The following is a 27,839-nucleotide window of genomic DNA, read 5'->3' as shown; positions in this document are numbered from 1 at the left end:
TCCATCCACAGCATCTTTTGTCCAGTAAGCTGTCTTTACGGCACTTGCTCATACCATCTAAGTCTTGTTATGTGTGTGTGTGTGTGTATATATATATATATATATATATATATATATATATATATATATATATATATATATATATATATATATATATATATATATATATTTAAATATATATATATTTAAATATATATATATTTAAATATATATATATTTAAATATATATATATATATATATATTTATTTATTTATATTTTTATATATATATATATATATATATATATATATATATATATATATATATATATATATAACCTTGGTTATGTATTTGAAATATGCTTCAGTTTCTTTTTTAAGAGCAAGAAAACTCTGTTTAATATTTAAAAAGTACACTTTTTAGTTATAAAGTAGAGATTGACTACAAAATGTTCTTTCTTTTATTTCGGAGGTGCTTAAAAGCGACATGACGTCATAAACTTGCGACGCACGTGTGAGCTTGGTGAGAGACGAGCGATGGCTCATGAGAGGCTACAATTCCATGAAATGGGCTTAGACGACCGCCTGCTAAAGGTAACAAACTTCGAGGCTGTCGGGGGAACTGTGAATTTTCAGGTGGAGAATAAAATCCTCCGAGAAGTTTGAAAATCCGACAGTTACTTCGGGAGCCGGAACTGCTCGCTCGGTGGCAGAGTTAAGTTTTTATGCAAACATGAAGTTGTGCGTAGGTGAAATTACTAGACATGGAAAAATGCTGGATTACAGAAGTAATAGAAATCATGTCCGCTGTTTTCTAGTATAGACGCCGTTTCGCACTTTTATCAAAAGCTAATAACAGTTTGATTACCCTACATTGTTTTTGACTTTCTCCTGGTTGTAACTGCCTTCCTAGTATCCCGTTTATCATGTATGACAAAATCCGGTTATAACGATATTTACTTAAATGGTCATTCAGTTAACCCATAAATGATGATTTCGACATAAACATGCATACACAGACGCCACATTGAGGGAGGGGGCTCACCCGTTGCTGCGACCCGTCAGCGCGTCCGCCATATTGAATTTGTCCTTCTTTTTTAGCAGCAAAACTACTACAAAAATTATAGATCCGTGTTTCATTGTATGCAATAAAATTTTACGGTTAGAATGTAAAACAAAAAAGGGCTAGTTCCAATTTTTGTTTTGCAAATGTAAGGTGCACTACAAATTAAATGTGTTTATTATTATTCTTGTTGTTGTTGTTGTTGTTAATAGACAGCTGTTCTCCCTCAGCTACAGAGAACAGCTGTCTGTTCTCTCCCTGTTCTCCTCTCCAGCTCTTGGCTGCTTCTGGCTTCTCTTCCTTCTAATCTTCCACACACAATTTGTCTTGGCCTATCGTCAAGGGTGGAAAGTGTCTATCCTGTCACCTCTCACTTTGCAGTGTGGGTTTCTTAGTCTCTCTTGACTTTGGACACTTCAACCATGGCATTTAACAGATATTTTATAAAATGTTGCTATTTTTGTTAACTTGCAAAATGAAAACACAATTTTGACTTAGAATCCCATGGACATATTTTATATATTTTAATCAAAAGGAAAACCTAAGAAAGGTGAAATGGGACATAAAATCCTACAGAAATAATAATAATAACTTTTATTTAAAAGCACCTTTCAAGACACTCAAGGACACTAAACAATAGAGTAAAACACATACCGGTAGTAGAACAATGACAAAATGAAGAACAAAAAAAACAAACGCATACACACAAGATAAAATAAATAAGGTTGGGCAGATGTACAAATTTTATGTGTAACAAGTTTATTCCTGGACCACTTCACTTCGACTGTCCGTCATTTTTGTTCAAAAGATTTCTTCACCAATATGCAAAGCATCTTGGGATAGGGTGGGCCTCGAAGGGGGCTGCATTTGGGGGAGCCAGCTCAGAGTCTTTGCTGTATGTGTGTGTGTGTGTAAACAAATTCCAGCTCCATGTTACACTGCTGCTGCTGTGTTGCTAGTCCTTTTGTTGAAATTTTTTTGCAGAGTTTGTTTGTTTTTGTGGACATGCTTGCTGCTTTTTCATTCATTTTCAGTCCAGCCCTGTACCTCCCTGTTTTCAGTGGGTTTTTTGTTTTGTTTTGGGGTTTGGTTTTTTGTGTGTGTGTGTGTGTGTGTTTTAAGCACTTAAGTGTAGAAAAAGTGGTTGTGTGATTGAGTAAATGAGACATGTTGTATAAAGCACTCTGAGTGCTCAAGTAGATGAGAAAACTGCTCCATTTACATTTAGCACAGCAGTCAACATGGGTGAATGCTCTGCACCAAATATTAAACTGAGATTTGTCTGACATTTGTCTGTGTCACTATAATAATTTGTTTCACCTCTGGGTTTTTTTGTTTTTTATTCTTGACTCAGGCAGTCGCAGATCTGGGATGGTCAAAGCCCACTCTGATCCAAGAAAAGGTAATCCCTTTGGCTTTAGATGGAAAGGACCTTCTGGCTCGAGCCCGGACTGGGTCTGGGAAGACTGCCTCATATGGTATACCTGTCATACAGCGCATCCTGGCTTCCAAACAGGTGAGAAACAGCAATAATGTTTTTGGAAGCAGATTCAAATGCTGAGTTTACACACTGTAGGTTGATATTACTTTCATCTTAGATGATCTCTGCACCTTAGAGAATGTGACTATCCAGATTTGGTTTTTTGTTTTTTATTGTTTAGTGTATAAAATTGAAAAAACAAAATGGTGTTCCCATTGCTTAGGATGATGTTTTCTGTTCTCCAGACAATTTGTTTTACTCCAGAGTTGTTTATTCACTGTTTGTTGTTTCTCCTGTTAGACTGTGCGTGAGCAAGATGTGAGGGCTCTGATTGTGGTGCCAACCAAAGAACTGGGTCACCAAGTTCAGATTATGATGAGACAGTTAACAGCGTACTGCTCCAGGGACGTCCGAGTGGCCGACATCTCTAGCAAGGTTGATCTGTCAACACAGAGGTCAGCACATTTCTTTCAGTCAGAAAGCTGAAGCGGTCTGTTCAAATAAAGTCTGTGTGGGAGACACTGGTCCACGTGGTCTGAATAGTTTTTATTTATCGTTTAACTTCACGGAAAGAGTACTCCACAGAAAAAAAACACAGTGACCTCAATATTGCTGTCATCAGGTTACTTTTGTTCTCACTTTGGTTCTGATTAGTGCCAACATGTATGGAACACGTCAGAAGATGGGTGCAGCTGTGTGTGGCTACAGTAATCTCTAAAACATTGTGGAGGCCTCGCCATGCTTTAGAGCTGCATTTCAGCCAGTGGTGTTTGGGATCATGTCAATACTGATGGAATTATGAATACAGTAAAGTAGAATTTGATCTATCATGGTACAATGCTACTGTAACGTCTGTATTTGATTTCATGGTACGGTCATTTTTTTAGTATTTTATTTATTAATTAATTTCTTTTTTTTTTGTAAATCTGCAATCATTTTGCTAGTGAACAGTCCTCCTTGTTCTTTTGATTTTAATTGCTCTTACCCCTTCCTGTTTTATGCTTTGCTTGGGTTTATTGTTCTGTTGTGCATTTAGCAAGCTCAAAAGTCCCTGATTGTGTGATAAGAATCTAAAGACTTCAAGTGCCTGCATTTTTCCACAGTATTGCAGTTATATAATATTTTTAAATCCGCAAAGTGTAATTGTGGACTTCATAGATTAATAAAAAAGTCCGTGTTGTCAAATGAGGAGATGTATTTTAAATGATCACTTTTATGTGTGGACAGGCCCATTTTAATGGAGAAGCCGGATGTAGTTGTGGGGACGCCATCCCGTGTGCTTGCCCATCTCAACGCACAGAACCTGGTCCTGCGTTCTTCTCTTGAGATGCTGGTGGTAGACGAAGCCGACCTAATCTTCTCTTTTGGCTTTGAGTCTGATCTGAAGAACTTGTTGTGGTGAGAGTGTACAGATTTTCACCAGAGGGAACTCGCTTCATGCAAGCGTCTCCTGCTGCTGTTTGTTTTAAAATTTGCATTAGAAAGGTGGTGTTTTTGTTTGTTTTTAACGTCCGGGATTTAAATGAGAGATTCCCAGCCTGTTTTAGGTGAAAGTTGCATGAAACTTACATGTGTAATAGTGTTATAGGTTATAGCCTTCTTATGAATATGACACGAGCTAATAATGTTTTCAACTCATCCATTTTCCAAACTAATTTAAATGTAAGAGGCAAAGAAGAAAGAAGTCTCTTTTTTCACATCATAGTTTTCTTCTGTTCTTGTTCTTAAAATCTCAAACTTGGTAAAAAAAGAAATGAAGCAAAAATCTGTTTTAGATTGGAGCATCAGTCTTTTTCAAAGACCACCAAACATACTTTTCTTCCCTGCAGCCACAAGTTGCCTGTGTTTACATTTAGTTTGGCTTCAGTTGGGTTTAGGTTAGTTATTGTAGCCTTAATGTCAAATTTAACTGTTTTTTTTTTTAATCTTTCTTTCTTTTCTTTTTTTTAAAACAGCCATTTACCAAATATCTACCAGTCTTTCCTGATGTCTGCTACATTTAATGAGGATGTCCAGAGCCTCAAGGAGCTGTTGCTGCACAATCCTGTAATGTCCCCTTAACACTCACTTGATCAAAGGTTTATTGTTTTCTATACAATTGAATGTTTAGATACATTATTAATAACATTTGAGTTACTTCCTGTCAAGTCAAATCAGCCCTGACTTTCTCCGTCAGCCTCAGGTATCAACACAGATTTCTCCCAGAGACTCCCACTTACTGAATATATTTATTCAGTATTTATTATTAGATTTACTATTATTAGTGTGAATGCTTGAAAAGCATTCACAGTATTGTTCTTCAAATCTTTATTATTATTCCATATTCCGTACGTTTTTTGGCATCTAACTCCTTCAAAACCGTTCAACTTAGAAAAACCATTCAAACATCGTTAGATTCCTATTATTTTGGACATGACTGCTTCTATTTTTCTCATTTTTAACATTTATATTTTTAATTTTATTCAACTTTATTCAACAAAAATTTCCCATGTATTTCAATGGGGAGACCCTTCAAATTCTCATTCAACTTACTCATTTTTAAACTCTTACTACTTCCACATACATTGACATAGAGCCACCATTCAAACTTTAAAACGAAGACAAGACATTCAACTATTCAACTTGTATTTATCTTTTCAATATCTATTATACTTTTTCTTCAGTTCCAGTTTAAGCTTCATGATGTTTTTTCACCCGTTTCAGAGTTTATAATGGGTGTGTATGGGACGGAATGTTGGGGCTAGAGTGAGGCAGCTCAACTGCTAGAGTGAGAGGAGCAAAAAAATTAATCTTAAAATCTTTTTTAAAACTGCTGCTGTGTCCGCAGCGTTTGCTCTACAGGTATGATTTTACCCTCAAAACGTAGCCATGGCTGTCCTCTTTCATCCAATGTGTTTACTATTGTCCTAGGTGTTATGGTTCTTTCGTAAATGTCACCAATGCACAGCCTCCTCCCTCCAACTCTTCCATAGACTCTAATGTTAAAATGGCTCAGAAGGTTCGTTTGAAAATCAGAAGAGCATGGTGTCTTTCCACTGTCACCACGTCCATATAATAAACTCCACAGGCATGAAAACTGAGAATTCAGTAGACTAGACATTGCTGTCACTCACGGTGAAAGAATTTTGTCAATACGACTTTTACTTTTCATTTGGGAACGATTTGTTTCGGCCTGACTTTTCTGTTCATTTTAAGCAGCAAAAGTGAGGCGCATGTCTGTGTACGTGTGTATGGAGCCATTGGGTGCGGTCACTATAGCAACCAGGCTCACACCTGCCTGCTTAACGAGCTCTGCCTGCCACTGTACCAAGATTCATCTTAAGCACTTCTCTTTCAACTGCTGCTGTGTCCACAGTGTTACAGCCATCATTTTACCCTCAAATTGTCGCCATTATTGTTCTCTTTCCAACACCGTATCTTTCAAAGCTCAGGCATTTAAACTTTTTAAACTGTGTGGATCAAAGTGGAGGGATCACATTTGAGTCATTCAGTGATTCAAAGAATATGACCTTTTAATATTCATTCAGATGTTTTCTGACTCTAAATGTTCTTTTCTCATTTCTTAGGGTTTTCTAATTTACATTTAAAACATTTTCAGTTTTTTTCCAACTCCTTCTTCTGTGTAACCTTCAGCTTTTAGCAGTTCAGCACCTTTGTTTTCAGGTTAAATTCGTGTTTTTTTTTTGTTTTTTTTTTAATCTCATTCAATATTTTTAACTCAAAATTCAGCAATTAATTCATTTCAGTGCATACATTCAGATTCAAGCATTCACACTGCAGTTTCTTCAGAAAATGCACTTTCTAGTTATATTTTTTCTTCCCTTAACCCCCAACCAGTAACAGCAAATGGCTATATAAATTTAACAGAACACAGTAATTGCACTTGGGTTGAGAACAAAAGAAAACAATCATACCGTTCATACCATAAATTTGTTAGAAACAAATTTATGGTATGAACGTGATTCAACCCAAATACTAGTAAGTTTGAGATACACACCTTCCCACCTGAGATGTGGCGGGGCATCATAGAAGCGAAGGTCAGTACAAGTTAGCAACTAGCCACCTGATTCGGACCAGAGTAAAAGAACTATAGTTGTGAAAACACTCTTAGCCTGCTATGTTTCTAATTAATACTGTACAGACTGAGACCAAGAGTTAATTTCACACAGTGTGAATTGATCATTGTTGTATTATCATTATCAGTGTTCTCTTCTGCATTGTGCAGTTAAAGACTTGCGCAAAGTAAATGAGTACAAAAAAACATAACTTTATTCTCTTGCGAAAACCTTAGTGAAGAATAAGAGTGAAGTTTAAGCTGCAGTCAGAGGTGATATGCAGGATGTGTTGATGTTTCTGGTTTTGTCTTGACCCACACATCCATTTTGGATATGGTGTTTTGTTAGGTGATACTGAAGCTTCAAGGATCCCAGCTCCCAGACAGCAGCCAGCTGCAGCAGTACAGCATCAAATGTGAGGAGGAGGACAAGTTTCTACTTGTGTACACACTGCTCAAGCTGTGCCTGGTTAAGGGGAAGACGTTATTGTTTGTGGGAACTGTGGACAGATGCTATAGACTCAAACTGTTTCTCGAACAGTTTGGCATTCCTGCCTGCGTCCTCAATTCTGAACTGCCGGTCCAGTCCAGGTGAGAGGAGAATTCACAGGACAGTGTTATATACATTTTCAGGTTTTTTTTTCAACTTGGTTCTGTGTGGAAATATGAAGGTGTACAGTCACCTTATTCAGAGCACAACATTGGGCTATATACAGTGTAATTATTGAGTTTTCTCCTGATGTTGGACTGATGAACATGAACATAAGTGTTAAAAAGGCCAGAGTTCCTTTGTGACCATCTAGACTGTTGCAGTAAACTTTATTGGTCAATGACTCCCGTGAAGAGGGACAGTCAATTTCATTGATTTTATACGCAATGTGACAGTGCAGATGATTCTGTAATATTTCCTTAAATGATTAACATCAGAACCTGCATGAAACATGCGCTTTGAAGATCAGACTTTAGATCCCAAGATTGTGTAAAAAAAAATTAAAAGAATTGGGCTCAATAAGCATGCGAGTATCTGTGAGCACAGTAAAAGGAGTCCTTCAAATATTGCACTTTGCAGCCAATAGCTGCTCCAGCTCCACTAGCTTAGACTGCAGCTGATGGTCTTTGTTCTGCACCGTAGCCATGGGGAGCTCTGTGTAGCAGCACAAATCCAGTTTTGAACTCGCCACATTGTAAAATGCCCTGCATGTTTTGAAGAAAAGTTAGTACTGCAGTCTAAGTTGGTGAAATTAAGGTAAATTTACCTGTGGGTTAGGGTTGGAACCTCTGTTGATAAATAGCTGGATGACTTAAAGAACAAAAACTACCGTAATCAATAATCAGTCTAGACAGCAAAGTAACAACAAAGGATCACGTTTCAAGGCACTATTGGAGAGGCTTGTGTAGTGTTACACAGAATAGTCTGTCCACAAATATAAGTATCATAGTTTTGAACTATTAATGCATCTGTTTTAAGATTTTTGTTTATTTGCTTGTTTTCTTTTTAAGCGTCTTGTTAGTTTGGACCCGACACGGCACATGACACCCACAATAGTAAAAGTATACTGTAGCAGGCAGTCATCCAGTATGTATGGTGCATTATTGATTCCTTTCTCTTCTCTCTGTGTTTGTGTTTTGTATCACTCTGTTGCAGGTGTCACATCATTGCCCAGTTTAATCAGGGGTTTTATGACTACATCATCGCCTCAGATGAGCAGAGTCTGACTGATACAGCCGCTGCACCACAGACGACTGCAGGGAAAGAGAAGAAAAAGGCCCAAAAGAAGGGAGGAAAGTAAGTCAGACTATTGATTAACACTCAAATAAAAAATATTAGAGAGATAATATTCTGAAGCAGCACAAGATGGGGGAAAATGCCATAAGGGGGAAAACTAATGTTAGTAGAATACATTTTATGTGATGTTTCAGTAACCAGTTGGACTTTCTCAACAGTGTAAAACTACAGTTTATATTCTTAAGTATAGACAACAGTGAAGTCTTTTGGTGCTGGTTACCAGAAATGGTGCCCAGGGTTCGTACGGGTGCTTGAAATGCTAGAAATTGCTTAAATTTTAACATTGCCCTTTCGTGGTTTGAAAAGTGCTTGAATTTTGGATGTGGTGCTTAAAACTGCTTGAAACTATAACTGTCTTTCATTCACCACAAATACCTATCTGATTGGATAGTTCTTTTTTTCTCCTTCACATATAGAAATTAAATGAGTCACAAAGTCTAAAAGCAAAATTTCTCCGCCTGGGCTGCCTTGCCACTGTTCTCCATGCCTGTCTTACTGTACATGATGTTGTGAGTGCAAACACTTTAAAGGGGATAATTTAGGACTTTAACAATATTACAGACAGTAATATAGTCAAACAAAAGGCTCCAGTCTCTCCACGACCCTTATCAGGGTTAGCAGGAGAGGATGGATGGATAAATGGAAGCTTTCAGGTTGTTGGTCTTTATCAGTGGAAAAAGAGTTTGATAGTCAGTTGGATTGCTGAAGTTGAGATTTTACCATTTCAATAAATACATTTAAACCTTCTAAACAAGCTGTGTTTGCAGCCACATTGAAAAACCCACATTATGTGGCGTAACCCATGTCGTCAGATATTGGATGATAGAACCAGCCTATTAAAAATTGCATTTGGACACTGTATTGACTGTTTTGTTGTCTCTTTAGAGCTAAAGATAAAGAGTATGGAGTGTCAAGAGGTGTGGACTTCCAAAATGTTGCCAATGTAATTAACTTTGATTTCCCAAAAACTGCGGAATCGTATATTCATCGAGTTGGAAGGTATGTACAGTTTCTTTTAAAAAAATGACATGATAATCTTTACTAAAAATCAAACTCTGATGGCCACTTTTATTCTTGCAGAACGGCAAGAGCAGACAACCCGGGCACCGCTCTGTCATTTGTATCTCATACCGAGCTTGGTTTGCTGTCAGAGGTGGAGGAAGCTCTCACTGGGGGTAATGAAGATGTGTTTTGATCTAATTTTAGGCCTACACCTTTTACTGACTTTTTAATGTGAAAATTAAGTAAAAATGGAGTTGCAGAGAGATCCACTTGCATTAATATCATCATTATCATTATGACTGTTTCTGTGTTGATGACTGTAGCATGTTGTTTTTCATTTTACTTTAAACACAGTTAGGCTATGTTCACTTCACATGCGAAAAAGGCCCACATCTAGTTTTTCGCTGAATAAGTGAAATGGTAGACCGTTTCTCTAGTTAGTCAGCTTCACCTTCTACAGCTGCATCAGAGTTTGATGTATCTCAGAGCTAAAATATTGAACCTCAGGGAGTAGTATACAGTGCTGTGAACAAGTACTTGCACCCTATATCTTTTTGCATATTTGTCACATTTGCATGTTTCACATTATCGAAGAAATTGATAACCAGACTAAACACAAACTGCAGTTTTTAATGTTTTGTTTTGCTGGAAACCTGGTGGAAGTATGGATTCTGCTGTCTACCAACAAGTGAAGGGAAGACAAATGTACAAAATAACTATGAAATCAGGATGGGTGCAAATACTTTTAGAGTGTAGCATGATATTTAAATGGAGTGAGATAATTTTTTGTAAGTTGTTTTTATTCTGTTTGTGTTTAGATGAGACCAATTCTCCCCTCAAACCTTATGAATTTAAAATGGAGCAGATTGAAGGCTTCAGGTACAGATGCCGGGTGAGTATCCTCCTCCTCCTTTTGGAAGCTCAATTTAATTCCAAAAATGGCAAATTCCTCAACATTTGCTGATTGTTGGCATTAGTTAAGTCTATGGCTGAACAACAAATGGAAAAAACAAACAAACTTATAATCAGTTTTTCATATCAGCACAAGCCAGTATACTCTGTGCCAGTCCCTTCGCCCTTGTAAATGGGGAGCGTTCCTTCAGGAAGGGCATTTGGTGTAAAATCTTGGACAAATCAAACATACTGATCAAAAAAGATTTCCCTACCGATTGGTCAAGTTTTGACTCAACAATGACCACCTCTCTGGGCCAACAGGGTGTTAGTGTTGGCTGAAAAAAGAAATGGGAAAGGGGGAAGACATGTTAGGAGGCAACAAGAGAGAAGGAAAGGCAGGAGAAGGAGGCAGAGGATGAAGAGCGGAAAGATTTTTGGCTCAGTTGAAGGAGGGAGATGTGTGGGAGAGACAGCGGTGGACCTTCTGACCAAACTGTTTTAAAACAGTCTTGGAGAGTGAGACAGTGAGGCTAAAGAATGGAGAAAAAGTGTACTGGTAGGGATGAGACATATCACGAAGGTATGGGAACCCGTTGTTGAAGTTAGGCTAAGAAGGGAGGTGACAGTTAGTGAGCAGCAGTATTGCTTCATGCTGAGAAAGAGCACTACAGATACAATGTGTTGATGGAGTAGGTCAGAGAAGCCAGAAGCAGTTGCACTGTGTATTTGTGAATCTCGGTTAACAGATGAGGTTGGCAGGAATCCCTATGTTTGCAGATGACATTGTGATGTTAAGTGAGTGAAGTATACAGAGAAGAAGAACAAAAGTCAGTAGAAGCATGACAGAAGGCAGGTGCGTGAATGGGAGGCAGCCGGGTAGAAAAATGCTAGAAATAAAGATGGTGATGAGTTCCTTGGTTGTTCATCGTTTGACCTTTGGACTGTGTCTGTTCAGTTGTCTTGTGTAGTAATGCCATCAGCTGAGTTTTCGAGCACATGATTGATTTGGTCCAGTGCTATTCTCATTGTGCCTTTTGTGATGTCTGTCAAATTTCAAGTTCTACTTTATGTTGACCATTTCTCATATTTCTTTTGATGGAAAGACGAGGAAAGATAACCATTTTTATCGTTTTATCGCCAAGTCCTAGCCCCCTTTTTTTTCTTTTTTAAGTGTAATGTAAGGGGAATTGATTATTTTTAGTTTTTCTTTAGGACGCAATGCGCTCAGTGACAAAGCAGGCAGTGAAGGAGGCCAGACTAAAAGAGATCAAACAGGAGCTGCTCAATTCAGAAAAACTTAAGGTGAGAGATGATTTTTTTTTTTTCTAAAGACAGAGGAAGGCAGAAGTGTTTGAACACGTTTTGATTGCATGCTTGTGCTCTCACTCAGACATACTTTGAGGACAACCCCAGAGATCTGCAGCTACTCCGGCATGACAAAGACCTCCATCCTGCTGTTGTCAAACCTCACCTTAAGAATGTACCTGAGTATCTCAGTAAGTGTCTGATTATATATGAATATCACCCTAACCAAAATTTTCCATTAAGATATTTTTCCTGTTTATAATGTATATTGTTTATGCTAAAAAATATTGATCTTCTACTTCCATGATGCCATGTAGGTCTTGGCTAGTAAGGAGTGATTTGTGTGAAATAATTCATTTTTTTTGTTGAAAGTTTGACTCTAAATGCAATACTGAAAGAAACTATTACCCATGAGCACATCACATTAACAATTAGGTTTACATAGTGTTAGCTCAAATTTGGATAATTTCTTCTAAAATTCTGTTAGTTCATTTTTTATTGAAGGAAATTAACATTAACAGAACGTCATTTTTTTTTATTGTGAAAAATGTAATTGGGCGAGATAACTGAAAGTTGGAGTTAAGTTACAGTAGCATATTTTCAGAACTTACAGAGCTTAAGTTACACTGTGTAAAATTTCACCACTAGATTGCAAATTTCAGTCAAGTTGAGTTTTGTTTTCTTACGCCTCCCAATTCAGTTCAATAATCCTAGCCATAATGGTTGCTGTAGGACAAAAAAATGTTAATCAGCTGTCAATATGTGGTCAAATCTATTTACGCCGAAAGAATTCGATACAAATCCACGAGTCAGTCTGATGACAGTGATACTGAGTTACTGAAGAGATCTAAACTTTTCTGTCAGTAAGTGCTTCTGTTTGTCCTGCTGTTAGTCATTGTTTGTAAAACTGTCATATAATGTGACTGAGCAAACTATTCATCAGAGCAGAAAGTACATTTTTTAGGAAACTCGAACCTAACATTAGCTGGTATATTGCTAGCATATAATCAGCTATTGTTAACTGGCTTGTTGTTAGCTGTCCGGAGGTGGGATGGTCACATGTCTAATTTGGTTGACCATAAGCATTTGCAACAATATCAGGAATAAATAAGAATGTTTACATATGTTTTTGTATGTTAGAGGCCTGACTAAAGACTTCAGATGAGGAATGAGGTGAAAAGATGGCGTCTTATAATGATGCCTGTTGTGTTGTCTCTTCCCTTTGCATTTTTGCTTCTTTTGTGGAGACAGTTTCTCAAATGAAAAAAATATAAGAATGATCCTTCATATGTTGAGTGTGAAAGTCGACAGACAAATTAAAATTTGTCTCAGTGGCACGCAAATGCCTACGTGTTTCTTCTCTTCTGCCTTTGGTGTACTGCACATGTGGATCCTTCTCTGTCCACATACATAAAACGCAGTTAACGCAAAATGGCAAATCAGCCACTGTGTTCAAGATGGCAGGGCAAGTAGGGCTGCTCAATTAATCGAATTTTAATCACGATTACGATCTGGGCTTTCAACGATCATTCAATGACTGAGCCGATTATTAGCCCCTCCCTCATTTATCCGCGACACCTTAAAGGCCGGTGTTCCAGATCTACTGGCGTTTAGATCAACTGGCGTTGGTCGAACAGATGTGTGGCAGACTTGCGTTTCAGGAGCTGCTACCGACAAACCAGCAAAAAAAAAACGCCAAATGTGTCATCTGTGACACTTGTGAGGTTGTCTCAAACACACTCCGTCAGTCTTGATGCTGTTGAACAACAAAATGTATAAAAATGTGGCGAGTTTACCTGGTGATATCCTCATGCGCGACGCGATCGCGAAAACAGCAAACAAGTAACACCACGGCGATGTTGTTCACAGGACAGCAAGAGTAAACGATCGGGAGACTCTTGTCGTCGTTATCGTTCCCCTCGCACGGTTTATTTCTCCGAATTCAGCGTTTTTGCTTCACAACTACAGCGTGCAGTTTACTTTGTGCACTAACATGGACTCGGGTCAACCAGCGCCACCTCTGGCCAAGTGCCACAGCCTACAGCCAGATCAACTTGTGACACACATCTGCACCACATTTGAATTCGTTTCATGCACAACACATTTGTACCTTTCAATTGCACCTTCTGCACAGGGGAAGTCCACACACACTGTGTGGTACCACTTTCCACAGAAGGTGCATTCAGTCTGCAAGATTGAATGAGATTGTCAGAGTCATTGTCTGACTGTTTATTACTAATCACTGTGTAACTGCTGTACATTCAGCGTAACTGCCATCTCCTTACACATGTTTATTAGATTAACAGACTGTATATAACAACCAACTCTAACATGTTTGTTCGCAGAGAAAAGACACAGACAGACTACGCTAACGACACGTGATGTTACAAAACTAGTGAAATATTAGTGTCATTTCATTCTTTTCAAAGGTTTATTTGCATGACGCACAAACAGACACAATTGAAAGGTACAAATGTGTTGTGCATGAAACGAATTCAAACGTGGTGCAGATGTGTGTCACAAGTTGATCTGGCTGTAGGCTGTGGCACTTGGCCAGAGGTGGCGCTGGTTGACTCGAGTCCATGTTAGTGCACAAAGTAAACTGCTCGCTTTAGTTGTGAAGCAAAAACGCTGAATTCGGAGAAATAAACCGTGCGAGGGGAACGATAACGACGACAAGAGTCTCCCGATCGTTTACTCTTGCTGTCCTGTGAACAACATCGCCGTGGTATTACTTGTTTGCTGTTTTCGCGATCGCGTCGTGCATGAGGATATCACCAGGTAAACTCGCCACATTTTTATACATTTTGTTGTTCAACAGCATCAAGACTGACGGAGTGTGTTTGAGACAACCTCACAAGTGTCACAGATGACACATTTGGCGTTTTTTTTTTTTTTGCTGGTTTGTCAGTAGCAGCTCCTGAAACGCAAGTTTGCCACACATCTGTTCGACCAACGCCAGTTGATCTAAACGCCAGTAGATCTGGAACACCGGTCCGTGAAAATATTGTCGGGCATAAACCGGTCCGTGGCGCAAAAAAGGTTGGAGACCGCTGATTAAGAGGACCCGAGGGAAGCTCGGAAAGCTAAGCAGAAGTTATTTGGAGAGGAGAGAGTGACTGCCTTTGGTTGAAAAGAGAGGTTAAAAAAAACTTCAGTGGTGTTGCACACTATATTATATTATTTTTTAAAGTCATTGTTAACCCTTTAAAGCCGGTCAAAGCAGCACGCTCCGTTTTGCGTAACTATTTTTAAATCCCTGTAGAACCTGAACCGTGTAAGCTAGCGCAATAATTTGTTTTGCATATGAAACCGGAGGAGTTGTACTTACATCTTATGCCATCAGCTTGTCCTCGGTCATGGTTTCCTTCCACATAAAGCTTTGCAAAAATTGCATAAAAAGCGCTTGCAGGAACAAAAACATAATATTCCAGAAACACGCTTTGCCGATCCGATCAGCTGTTCGTAACACTTCCCACAGTGAAACAGACGTCAGCGCGAACTGTCGCATGTCCGCCATTTCCTGGCCGAAACCGGAAGTGACGTCATTTTCGCGGAAAATGTAGTTTTTTACTTGTAGGCCTTAAGGCCTTAAGGCCTTAAGACCAGTATAGGCTTATACTGGTCATGTTAGACTTTTCTGAATAGTTTCTGGGATGCTTAGAACTCGAATTGCACTGCTGGAAATAGTTTATTTTGATGCACCTGCTGTTTTCTTTGCAAATTTGCATCATAGGATTGTTTTTTCATTTTTCCTGCAGTATATAAAAATTGCTGTATCTCCAAAATAAAACTATGAAGACACTCAAAATAAATTTCCTGTTGTTGTAAACTATTTTTTGCAACTTTTTTGTATTTAAAGTTTTGAGGGATAAACCTCTTAAATTTCTCCAAGTAGAAATATATGTAAAAAAAAAAACCAAAAACGATTTTCAATTTTTTTGTAGTTTATTGCACTTTTTTGCAATTAATGTAGTTACTATGGACTTAATGCATACATATTATTAAAATATGGGCTATAACAGTTGTATAGCAACTTGAAATGCTCCCACAAATGGCACTACAACATGTAAAAAAATAATATAAGCTCTGGCGGACTTGGTTCTGTAGTAGGTCTTAAAGGGTTAAATAAATATCGTCAAATAATCGAGATCTCAATTTCAGTGAAAATAATCGTGATTATCATTTTTGCCATAATCGAGCAGCCCTAAGGGCAAGCATGGTGGCTTTCTACTCCTAAGTATGTTTCATGGATTAATTTATTTTATAAGGATGCATCAGTGTGCTGGAAGATCTAATTACAATGTATCGATGTATATTTGAGTATGCAATTTTTTTTCATTTTCATTTCACTTTCCTGCAGTTCCTGAGGCACTGAAGGGCGTGGTACATCCACTGACAAGCAGAAGAAGGCGGAGAAAAGAGATACAGAGACCAGGAGGAGTCATCAAGAGCAGTTTTAAGGTGAGATTTGGTTGGAAGGGACACCAGATCTTTGATACGCCACAGATCTGTGTAATAGTTTGAATTCTGTTCCAGGTTTCACCTTTTTGGCATATTTTTTGTCATGTATTTTCTGTTTCACTGTGAAAACAAACTGTATATCTATTAGATTTTAGTTAAACAAAATCAGGCAATTTGAGTTGTGAGCGTTTGTACTATTTTCTTACTTCTAAATTTCAGTTCACTTTTACTTATAATGTACCAAATGAGAACAGTTGCTTCAAGGCATTTTATATTGTAAGGCAAACACCCTATGATAGTACAGAAGAAAACCCCAACAGTTGAACGACCCCCTGTGTGCAAACACTTGGTGACATTGGGAAGAAGGAGCTTCCTTTTAATAGGAAGAAACCTCTAACAGAAACAGGGAGGGGCAGACATCTACTGCAGCTGGCAGGATAAAAGACACAATCTGATAATAATGAATTATAATAGTCTAGCCTAGATGTAATAAATGCATGAACTAGTTTTGAGCATCACTCTTAGATGACACGTTTTATCAATTTTATTTATATTGATATTAGGGCTGCACGATTTTGCATAAAATGAGAATCACGATTTTTTTGGCTTAGAATTGAGATCACGATTCTCTCACGATTTTCTTTTCCAGTATAAATATTTATTGCACTTATTTAACTGCACATCAACTTCGTAACAGTTGAGACTGAACATAAAAACAATAAATAAACATAAAAACAACAAATGTCTCACGTTTTGTTGTTGTACTGCTTGAAATTCCATCTCCACCGTTGCTCGGCGCTGCGTGTATAGAGCAGGTAGTGCAACAATAGAAAAATAGTTGCGGGACGGCACTGTGTAGCGTTTGTCTAGGGTGTTGATCATTTTCCTAAATCCCTCGTTTTGCACAGTGTTGATGGGAGCCATAATCTTTGGTCAGGTGATAAGTGATAGCCTCCGTAATTTCTTTGTGCCTGCGGGAGTTCGACGTGTATAGGGAAGCGCTGTATAAGGTTCCTGTTATTGGTGTTTGGGTGGTTGACGAAGACGGATTTTCTCCTGTCACTTTCGCGTCATCCCTGACGTGCTCTCCGTTGTTTTTTCCCTGCTAATTTTAGCATCACACGGCACAGCTTCTGTATCACGTGGTATAAGGCTCCGCCCTTGTCATTTGTTGAGCAGGAAGAGTGAGCGCTTGTTTTCATGCAGAGTACGTCCCGGATCAAAATGCGGTACAATCGTCGTCGTCTTTTTTTTTTTTTTTTTTTTTTTTTTTTTTTTTTTAAATCGTTGTCATTTGGAAATGAGATCACACATAAGTATGAATTGAGATCGCGATTTTCTAACGATTAATCGTGCAGCCCTAATTGATATTAGTGAGATGCCATTTTATGTCTTTTACAAAGCTCACAATATAAAATGTATATTAAAACAAAAATGTCCAGTTAGTTTGATGAAATCACCCCCTTGTTCTGAGCTAATGTGTTCCCTTTTGGTTTTGGTAGAAGAACATCCGGGGGAAGAACCCACTGAAGAGTTTCCAGTACACTGGAGGGAAAAACAGAAAAGGCAAAGCGAGCCAGTCATAGCCGTTGGAACACACCTGAATGCGTTTGAGTTGCAAATGTTATTACACTCATACACCAGTCTATTATATCTCATTAGCAATATCTGTTTTATTTGATCCATTGAATAATTAACTGTATACACAGTGCATTTGCTCTGTATAATTACACATGTTGGAATACATTTTTTGTCAAACAGTGTCTCTGTTGTGCTGTAATTCGATGAGCATTAGCATGCTGATGTTTGCAAAATGACACCTAAAACAAAGGAACGTTGGTAAAGTTTAGAAAACTTTAGTTTCCCTGAGTGAAATTCTAGTACTTTGTTACTTGGCAATAATTTGGTCTGTCTCGTGACTTCTGTCTTTTCTCTGTGTATTTGACTCAGAAGCCCAGAGGCTAAAACTGAGGTTTCTAACCTTTTAGACCTAGAATCTAAGTCCTTAGTAGTTGTTAATTTTGATCTGAAAATGCTTTTAGGTTAAAAGTATGGTTTATTTAAACTCTAAAGTTCATGGAGGGTAAGGATCTTGAGTGGGTCAATCTAATACTCCATAGGATTATAAGTAACTTGTAAACCAGTTATTTTCTGGGTGGTCGCTTCACCTGCCAAAACGATCACCCTTGGTGTAGAACTACATCCAGATGAGCCAAATTAAATGACTGGCCTGCACAAAGCCCTGAATTGAATCCTATTAATATTCTGTAAAACTGAAGACCAAGGTCCATGCCAGACGACTATTAAATCTGAAGGAGTTTCAGCGATTTGCCAAACAAAAGGATACGCAATTGAATATTTGCATTAGGGAGACATCTATATGCACAGGAAGCTTTTTGGAAGAAATTTGGGTATAAATGATCACTGTTTATTCAGGTTTGGCTGTATGTGTTTGTGCAACTGTTTTATGATTAGTTTGTTTAGTTATTTGTGTGGATTGGAGCATTGTGAGACCTCAAGTTACACACAAATCACCACACACATTTGCAAATCTTACTCTAGGCTTGTCATCAATCATGTTATACACATTTGTAACACTTTTGAGGCAAATTTCTCTCAAAATCTCTCTCACCAATTCCTTTTACAATGCAGCTTACAAATGAAGCTTGCAGGTGACTTCAGTAAGAGTAAGGTTTCTATGTTTTCTACTCCTCTACATCATAACTGTTGCTCAAGGTAATTAATAAGAGAAAACCTGTTCATATCATAGAGTATTTTGCTAATTTTAGCTCTATTTCCTATCTATTTTTGCATATGTATGTAGTAATGGTAACTGATCTTGGAGCAGTAAAAGCCAAGTCAGGGGTAGCTTGTCTGGCACTCTGGTCTCCCATCAAAGACAGGTTTATTTATTAAAAAACAAACAAAAAACAAGCAAAAAGTCTGCTACAACTATGGTTTGCCAGTGTGTGAATGTGAGAGTGATAAATAATAATAATAATAAACTTTATTTATAAAGCACACTTAAAAACCAAGGGTATGCCAAGGTGCTTAACAAGTAACATAGAGAATAAAAGGAAGATAATAGAAAGATAATAGAAGAAGAGTGAATGAATAATTGTAAAGTGCTTTGAGTGTCTAGAAAAGCACTATATAAAATGCAATCCATTATTATTACATAAATAACTACATCTACAATCTACATCTGTGGCACATTTCCCCATGAGTGAACTGTTACGGACCTTCTTTGAACTATAAATAAATACATAGACTATAGTAATTTAGAAAATAACGTCATTTTAATGCAATGCATTCAGCAGTACAATAAATCAGTTTAATTGAAGCCAGAAATGATTCTATGAAGCCATTAAAAAAATGAAGACAGACCTAATCCTGTCTTATTGAACATACTGTATGTTTAATTTAACATAGAGCTAATTAAACATGTGCTGTGTAGTCTTTGCTCAGCAGAGACTTCCATTTCTTCTTTATCTCTCTCCAAGAAATATTTGTTCCCAAGAATGTAACCCTCAATACACAATGCTGCCAACAAGTCTTATTTTGTCCAAGCTAAATCATTAAAGATGTTTTTTGTGGGTTTTTTTTGTTGTTTTGTTTTAAAGCTGTGATCTTGCAGCAGATTTGGTTAGTAAGGACTTTCTATAAGATAGATCTGGGTTTGTATGTGCAGTAATCAGTCTATAGTGTATTCAAAAGGATAGTCCTGTGTGGGCACTGAGTCAAAGACAACACTATCGAATGGGTTTTCAGTGGACCATTCATCCACAGGAAACCAAGAGTCATACCATGAGGTTGTTCTCTTGGTTTCAGGTGGTAGAGTGGTGGATGCTGTGGTGGTGGTTGTTGTCATTGTAGTCGCAGGGGTGGTTCTAAGGCTGGCTTGTAACCTCTGCAAACGCAGCCTCCGTATACGCATCAGCCGCAGCCGTCTACGTCGCGCAATGTCGTGAGTGTTGGCGGGATTTTCAAGCTCTGTATCAATGCTGGGGGCTGCCACAGTGCTGGCTGCAGTTGTTTTCACTACATTCGCTTTGGTGATGAGTCGAATGGGTCTTTTGCCGTGGAGTGCCATGATTTTCTTGATGCGATCCCAGTTGGATTTGGTTAAGGTGAAACTGCAGGGTGTTGCTCCGGAGTCATAGCCCACCATGCAGAGCCGTGTCTGAGGGGTGTAGCCATCAGCTTTGGCTGTTACCTTGTACTCCCCAGGATTTAGCAGTCGCCAGTAATCCCCGCCCACAGCTATACAATGGTTACATTAAAAAAGGTCATGTTAAAAAATGCTGTAAACGAATGACTGGATCTTCATGATCTGAAACACTATATAAAATAGTTTACCAGTTTTAACATCATGCCGTATCCCCTCAACAGATATTGTCGCGTTGGGAAGTGGATTTCCATCTATATCCCTCACAATACCCTTTATCCCGCGATGTACCTGCACAAGAAAAGTACATCCCAGTGAATCTTAAGGAAATTTCACATGTAGAAAACATTAATTTCCACGTTTGTCAATGACATATCAAAGCTGCTATGTACAAGACTTTTCGTGACAAAAGCTTGCGTTCAGCTACCACTAAAGCAGATAAGCAACTGACATGAAAATATAATTTTTAACTACACTCAACAAAAATATAAACGCAACACCTTTGTTTTTGCTCCCATTCCCCATGGGATGGACGTAGAGACCTAAAATTCATTCCAGATACACAATATAACCATCCCTCCCAAACAGTGGTCACAAATCAGTCCAAATGTGTGGTAGTGGGCACATCTGCTATATTGAGATAATCCATCCCACCTCACAGGTGTGCCACATCAGGATGCTGATCTGACATCATGAGTAGTGCACAGGTGTACCTCAGACTGCCCACAACAAAAGGCCACCCTGGAATGTGCAGTTTTGTCTCACAGCAAAATGCCACAGATGCCACAAGCAATGAGGGAGCGTGCAATTGGCATGCTGACAGCAGGAATGTCAACCAGATCTGTCGCCCGTGCATTGAATGTTCATTTCTCAACCATAAGCCGTCTCCACAGGCTTTTCAGAGAATATGGCAGCACATCCAACCGGCCTCACAACCGCAGACCTCGTGTAACCACACTACTCCAGGACCTCCACATCCAGCAGGTTCACCTCCAAGATCGTCTGAGACCAGCCACCCAGACAGCTGCTGGAACAATTGGTTTGCACAACCAAACAATTTCTGCACAAACTGTCAGAAACCGTCTCAGGGACGCTCAACTGCATGCCCGTCGTCCTCATCGGGGTCTTGACCTGACTCCAGCTCGTCGCCGTAACAGACTTGTGTGGGCAAATGCTCACATCCGATGGCATCTGGCACGTTGGAGAGGTGTGCGCTTGACGGATGAATCATGGTTCACATTGTTCAGGGCAGATGGCAGCTGAGAATGTCCCAGTTCTTGCATGGCCAGCATACTCACCGGACATGTCACCCATTGAGCATGTTCGGGATGTGCTTGACCGGCGTATACGACAGCGTGTACCAGTTCCCACGAATATCCAACAACCTCGCACAGCCATTGAAGTGGAGTGGACCAACATTCCACAGGCCACAATTGACAATCTGATAGACTCCATGCGACAATGTGTTGCACTGCATGAGGCAAATGGTGGTCACACCAGATACTGACCGGTTCTGGGTCCCCAGACCCCCAATAGCGCAAAAAACTGCACATTCCAGGGTGGCCTTTTGTTGTGGGCAGTCTGAGGTACACCTGTGCACTACTCATGATGTCAGATCAGCATCCTGATGTGGCACACCTGTGAGGTGGGATGGATTATCTCAATATAGCAGATGTGCCCACTACCACACATTTGGACTGATTTGTGACCACTGTTTGGGAGGGATGGTTATATTGTGTATCTGGAATGAATTTTAGGTCTCTACGTCCATCCCATGGGGAATGGGAGCAAAAACAAAGGTGTTGCGTTTATATTTTTGTTGAGTGTAAATATAATGAAATAAAATTCTCACTTGTTCAATAAAGGACAACAAAGCCTCACGGTTGTTCTCCCATTCAAGAGGCAATTCACTCTCATGGGGAAACTTATCACAGCCCAAGAAGATGGAGAGCTCGAAGCAGTTTGTGTGCAGGTAGCTGAAGTCATTCATACCTGTGGAGGAGATTGTGTTTTAGAGGAAATATTCTCCTTCAGTTGTAATATCATCTGGCTATTTAGATGATTTTATTTGTCCATTTTTGGAGAAACAGAAAAATAGCCTTTTGATAACCTTGATATTTAAGGATAAATCTTGTGATAGAATTCTGGTCGACTGTTTCTGATTTGCATAAAAATTTTAATAAACAACCCTAAACATTTATAATGATTGTCATATTAATAAAGACATTTGACATGGCATTTTCACTGGTTTTTCTTACCATCACAATGATGGTAAGAAATTAGGAAAGACACATAAAAAATGTACATTTTCCAGCAATATTGTAAAATTATAAATGGTCAAACTTTGGACCATAAACTTTTCATGCAAACAGGAGATGGTCGATCAGGAGATGTTCTAAGGTGATGATTTGAGACAGAAAGACCCCTTAATGGTCTTGACTGAAATATTTTTCATTTACGACCTTTTTGCTGTGTCATGTTAACACTTACTTCCCACCACTGGCTTCCAGGTGGCTCTGTTAGTGATCCCCTGTCCTCCAGTGATATCATCTCCATGGCAGGAACCTCGGTAGGTCTCTGTCATGGTTAGATGGCTGTGGGCATATGACATTGCCAACCACCGAAACATGGCGTCGTCTGGAGTCTCCCTCAGAGCACCCTCATTCTGGCGCTGAATGCGAGCCCAGGTGTCCTCGTTCATTTCTGCATTATTTCTCCAACGACGGTTGTCAGTTAGCTTAAACATTAAGACAGCATAGAGTTATTATACAAGTGTACAGCTGCCAAAGAGTGCTTTTGTTAGGTGTTCTTAGTAAAAGAGCCATACAGAAATTGGTGGGCGCTGCATGTCAAAAGGATATGTGACCAGTTTTTCGCCTCCTTGCAAATTAGCTCCCAGAACAAAAGGGTTGCGCTCCATCCAGGTAATTACAGCTTTTGTCTCAACTGCAAGCTAAAAGAGATAAAGATTGCTAATAAATTTGTAGTAAATTAAAATACACACACACACACACACACACACAAACAATCCCAAAGGACGGTAAACAAACTCACAGAGCCATTCAAAAAGTTTTCTGGAAGGGGGATGTGATGATTAGGCACTATACGAGGCACCCAGCCTCTGTCTTCAGCTCCCCACAAGATGCTGTTTAGATCTGGGAAATTCTGGAAGATGTCATAACCTTCTTCAGTCCAGTGGCCCAGGGCCCAGTTTCCCATCTCTGATCCCTGCAGGAGTGAGGATGGTGTTAGGTCATTCATGCTCTCTGGGATCTCTGAATAATTTTTCTACAGTGTTTTGAAAAATCTGTCAGTTGTGGTGAAGACAAGTAGGCTCAGACATGAGACGAAGCAACAAAATTCCTTTTATAAATGCAAGATTTGTAGAAAACAACTTAATTAAAAAAACATTAAAAACTGTATTCTAAACTAATTAACTAATTTAAGAAATTAGAAATTCTGGTATGAGATACTAAATTTGGATCAAAAATTTCATACTGCTTATGGCTCTGTAAACAAAAAGATGTTTACAGCCACTGTTACTTTGAAAGGCGGACACAGGCATCATCATGTATCATACTGGTTTGGGAAATCTTGTTGATGAAACCTTGAGCTTAGGATTTTTAAGCCTTTAGCATGTTTTTAGCAATGAAACTGGCAGATATTAGATATTCATATGGTAGTGACTTGTCAGTAAGAAGTAAGGCCTGACTTACAATGTTACCTATTTTATTGTCCTTCTGCACTAAAAATGGTATCTATAAGCTATGAGTTGATGGAACCGAGGGTTGTTCTCCACAGACTGCTCAACCTTTTTTACAACCTTGTTGAACATTAAAGTTTGTAGGTTTAAGGCACTTCCACAATTGCTTCACTTTTCTCCATATTGTTTGCGGTATGTGCCACTAAACAAAGTTTGAAGCCTTTGATTGTACCATCTCGTAGGCCAGCTCGTAAGCATCCGGGTTCAGTGAGGGCACCAAGTGTATTCTAACACCATCCACCAGGCGACGGACTCTTGGGTTGTCATCATTGTATTCTTTACATAGAAACTGCATAAGCAGCAGGAGGAGCTCTCGTCCAAGTGCCTCGTTACCATGGAGGCCAGCTGTGTAACGAAATTCTGGTTCACCTAAACAAAAAGACAACATATTAACGCAACTAACAATTTATTTTCTGGACTAAGAGCCACTTGAATGTGGTAAAACCTATTTACATTGCTCTGTAAAGATGCAAAGCGTTATACATGTACATTAAATGACAGACATCATGCAATGTCTACAAGTCAAAAAAACAAAATATTACTTTGCCAGCAACAAGTGTAATGACACTCAGATCTGTGTCTCACGGTGAACCATAATCTGTGTAAATTATGCAATTCTAAGATGAGCTTCAGCTGAGAGAATTACACTTAAGTAAAAATATTATAGATCTCTCTACCAGGCTCATGCTCCCCGGGGTTATCGGAGATTTCCATGGCATACATTTTCAGGCCCTGGGAGCTTTTTCCAATGTTGTAGATCCTGGTGATGTTGGGACATTCCTCATTTATTACCTTCATCATCTAGAAGAGTGAAGGAAAAACACATTTATGGATGGTTGCTGCAACATTATTGCTTTTGTAGGTTTTGGCATACTGCTAGAGAGGCAAGGTTGAAATGTTGCATTGTGGAGTAGACTGATAGTGTCCCAAGTGAGAAACAGACCTGTCTCATCTCCTTGTAGTTGTGGTGTCTGAAGTCCAGGTCATCGGATGGGTTGACCTCATTCTCACTGTGGTGGCTTCCTGAAAAAGTTGGCAAAGAGATTAGCAGAGTGGGAAGGAGATATTTTACTAAGCAGAAGTTTTTAATTTCAGTTTCAAGTACACTACTCCACTTTAAGTATTTGTTATGCATTTATAATTTATTTAATTTATTTAAGGGTACCTAATATGCTTATAAACAAAAATGTTTAACAGGTCTAGTGTTGGCACAAGTAATCATTGGGAATTAAAACACTGTTTTAGATCATTTCTAGTTTATTCTCACATTACGTTTTATGTGGTTAGAAATTCACTGTAGAATTAGTTAGAAAATCCCTGCCCAGCAACAGCGGGGGTTGAGACAGGAAGCTGTTATAACTGTAGCAATGCAGGAGTTGTGTGTGAATGTATAAAAGAGAGGCTGAGACGTCCCAGTGACAGAGCTCTCATGACTGTGGAGCTGTGATGTTTGATGTGTGTTAGCAGTAATTAAAAAAGCTTGGCCACAGCTGATTGTGTTGCTTTATTAACAGAAAATTCCATCACAGTTAGGACCCCTGGTTTTAGAACCCAGGGTTTTGAGTTTTGGTTACTTTCGGTATGTTCATATATACGTTGTTTAGGGTTTTAGTTTTACCCATTTTGCCTCTCGAATCCTGGATACTAGGTCCAAAACCTACCTGCTGTACAGCGCATCTTGATAAAAACACTCGTAATGGCTGAGGTATTTTGTTGCATTCTGAAGCTTTTGATGGTTTTAAATCCATACCCCATGAAGTAATCCACAGCAAACCCTCTTATTTTGACTTACCTACATGTTTAAATTTTGATCTTCAAAGTAACCTAAACCTCAGTTGTCAGATAGATAACACAGTAAAAACCCTAATATTTCTATTTAAAATACAAGCTTATGAGTAAGTACCAATATTTTGCAGTCAAAACGTTCAGCTGCTGCTGAGTAGATGTTATTGTTGTGTCTTTCCTAAAGCTAGTGGCAATACAAGCAGTTATCTTGCACTTATGTAGCACACTTAAGGACCACGGTTAGGAGGTTCATGCTATGATTCTGAAACAGACTTTTGTGTATTTCCACTCTTACTTTGGCAAAAGAACAATTTTTTTCTTGTTTCCCCCCTTCCAGTATGAGGTGACATACTGTATTATGGAATGAAGAAAACATGACTCATAAGGTTGGAAAACTTCAAGTTTCTACAAATGAAGTGAAAAGTCTGTGAACATGTTAAGACTGATGTATTTCTGCATAAATATACCCTCAAACATTAATTTTCACACAGCTACTAAAAGTAGATAAAAAGTTAAAAAGCTCTTTAAAGAATCAAAGATTTAGTTATTTATTTATTGAGATATTACATCCTGTGACAGGGGGAAAAGTATTTGACCCTTGAGGATTAGCAGTAAAAACAAGCCATAATTGTCACGGTTCTTGGTCATTTTGACCCAGCATTTCAAGTTTTTTGTGTTTTGGTATTATTCTTTATTATGGTTTATGTTCTGATTCACTAGTTGTGCTATTTTGATTATTATTATCATATGTTTCAGTGGAATTGTTGTTAATAGTTTAGTTCTTAGGTCTAGATTTCGTGCTCCCTCTGTTCAGTGTCTAGTCCATGCCTCTGTGCCTGTCCTGGTCCCTCATCTCTATGTTCCCTCTGTCGTAGTGTTAAGCTCGTGTCTCTGACTCCATGTCTGTGCATGCTTGTCTTATTTTCTGTTTTACTTTGATAGTCTTGTGTGCTTTGTTAGTATGTTTAGTTTAGTCCTACCTAATTAGTTCCAGCTGTGCGTTTCTCCTATCTCCCGTTCCCTGATTACTCCGATGAGTATTTTAATCCTCAGTCTTCCCCTCTTTCTGTTGGGTCGTACACAATCCCTTCGTGTTGTGTTTCTACCTCATGTTCTCGTTGCTTGTTTCTGGTTTAGTTTTCCTAGTTCATGTTTCCTAGTTTTACTTTCTAGAAAAAATTTTCTAGCAAATAAAGCTGAGCTTTAAGTTTATCATTCAGTCTGTGAGTCCTTCATTTGGGTCTTTCCTCCTGCCTGCCACACAGCAAATTTGACTTGACAGTAATAGAATCCAAGTTAATGCATACTAAATCTTTGTTTTGTCTGACATTTTAATTTAAAATATTACTATTTAAAAAAATACTAACTGGGTAGCTGACAAGCTAGGATCTCGGCTCTGAGACATAGGCTGCCATTCCAGCTCTGAGGCAGAATACGGATGTAACGTGCCACCACTGGTGTAGCAAACTGACTCATCACTGGTGTTTCCTTATCCACATTGCCATAGAACAACTGCAGGAGAGAATCACAGGAGAAGGAAATGAGAAGGTGTAAAGGTGTAATTCACTGTTACGAAAACATTTTCATAATTAGTTGTGGCTCAATCACCCATTCAGCGTAGCCATCGTGTAGTAAAGTCCAGTCTCTGCTGTCGTTGCTGAAGGCCACAAAGTAGGACGACACAAAATCCTCACTAGGATCAAAACAAAAGAAATTACTGAGTACTGACTTTAATGAAACACAGCAGCACTTGTGCAAGGTTTTATTATGTGGAGATGGAGTAGGACTCACTGTAGCTCAGAGTTTCTTCCCTGGGTGATGACCCCAGTAAACTCCACCTCTCGGCGGGCATCAACTTGAAACCAGTGTTCTCGCTCCTCTGACTCTGCACACCATGCACCACCATACAGGTCTTCATCATTGTCAGAGCCCTGTACACAACCACACAGAGAGCTGAAAATACATTGTTTTCCTGATAAAATGATGGAATAACTCTTGAAAGCCTACGAGGAGTAATCATTGAAGCTCTTTTCTCAACTGAGAGGCTTCTGTCATATTTCAGGGCCTCTCATAGGACAAAATGGTTCAGTGCACAT

The 27,839-nt window shown here is 38.8% G+C and overlaps 2 protein-coding genes across 9 annotated transcripts in view; one reads left to right on the top strand and one right to left on the bottom strand.

Moving 5' to 3' along the window:
- Window positions 1-451: 451 nt before the first annotated feature.
- ddx56 (DEAD (Asp-Glu-Ala-Asp) box helicase 56) lies at window positions 452-17,790 on the top strand. The gene is made up of 14 exons (XM_026172911.1): window positions 452-573; window positions 2,397-2,558; window positions 2,823-2,977; window positions 3,750-3,920; window positions 4,478-4,568; window positions 6,926-7,167; window positions 8,222-8,362; window positions 9,248-9,361; window positions 9,443-9,537; window positions 10,183-10,256; window positions 11,471-11,560; window positions 11,649-11,754; window positions 15,927-16,027; window positions 17,530-17,790. The coding sequence occupies exons 1-14, from the start codon at window positions 517-519 to the stop codon at window positions 17,611-17,613; spliced, it is 1,683 nt and encodes a 560-aa protein (XP_026028696.1). The 5' UTR covers window positions 452-516; the 3' UTR covers window positions 17,614-17,790.
- Window positions 17,791-19,304: 1,514 nt separating this feature from the next.
- Window positions 19,305-27,839, bottom strand: part of aebp1a (AE binding protein 1a) — a 28,897-nt gene continuing 20,362 nt past the window's right edge. For all 8 annotated transcript variants that reach the window (XM_026172903.1, XM_026172909.1, XM_026172904.1 and 5 more), the window contains 12 exons: window positions 27,535-27,674; window positions 27,352-27,436; window positions 27,111-27,255; window positions 24,902-24,981; window positions 24,636-24,759; window positions 24,131-24,327; window positions 23,250-23,423; window positions 23,023-23,148; window positions 22,686-22,932; window positions 22,048-22,187; window positions 20,387-20,486; window positions 19,305-20,290 (listed from right to left, as the gene is read on the bottom strand). In XM_026172903.1, the coding sequence (XP_026028688.1) occupies window positions 19,722-20,290; window positions 20,387-20,486; window positions 22,048-22,187; window positions 22,686-22,932; window positions 23,023-23,148; window positions 23,250-23,423; window positions 24,131-24,327; window positions 24,636-24,759; window positions 24,902-24,981; window positions 27,111-27,255; window positions 27,352-27,436; window positions 27,535-27,674 (2,127 nt within the window). In that variant the 3' untranslated portion in view covers window positions 19,305-19,721. The remainder of the gene's footprint in view (window positions 20,291-20,386; window positions 20,487-22,047; window positions 22,188-22,685; window positions 22,933-23,022; window positions 23,149-23,249; window positions 23,424-24,130; window positions 24,328-24,635; window positions 24,760-24,901; window positions 24,982-27,110; window positions 27,256-27,351; window positions 27,437-27,534; window positions 27,675-27,839) is intronic.

This window comes from Astatotilapia calliptera, chromosome 7, assembly GCF_900246225.1.
Source record: "Astatotilapia calliptera chromosome 7, fAstCal1.2, whole genome shotgun sequence".
Lineage (NCBI taxonomy): Eukaryota > Metazoa > Chordata > Actinopteri > Cichliformes > Cichlidae > Astatotilapia > Astatotilapia calliptera.
The sequence above is the reverse complement of the archived record's forward strand: the minus strand, read 5'-3'. Positions and strand labels throughout refer to the sequence as shown.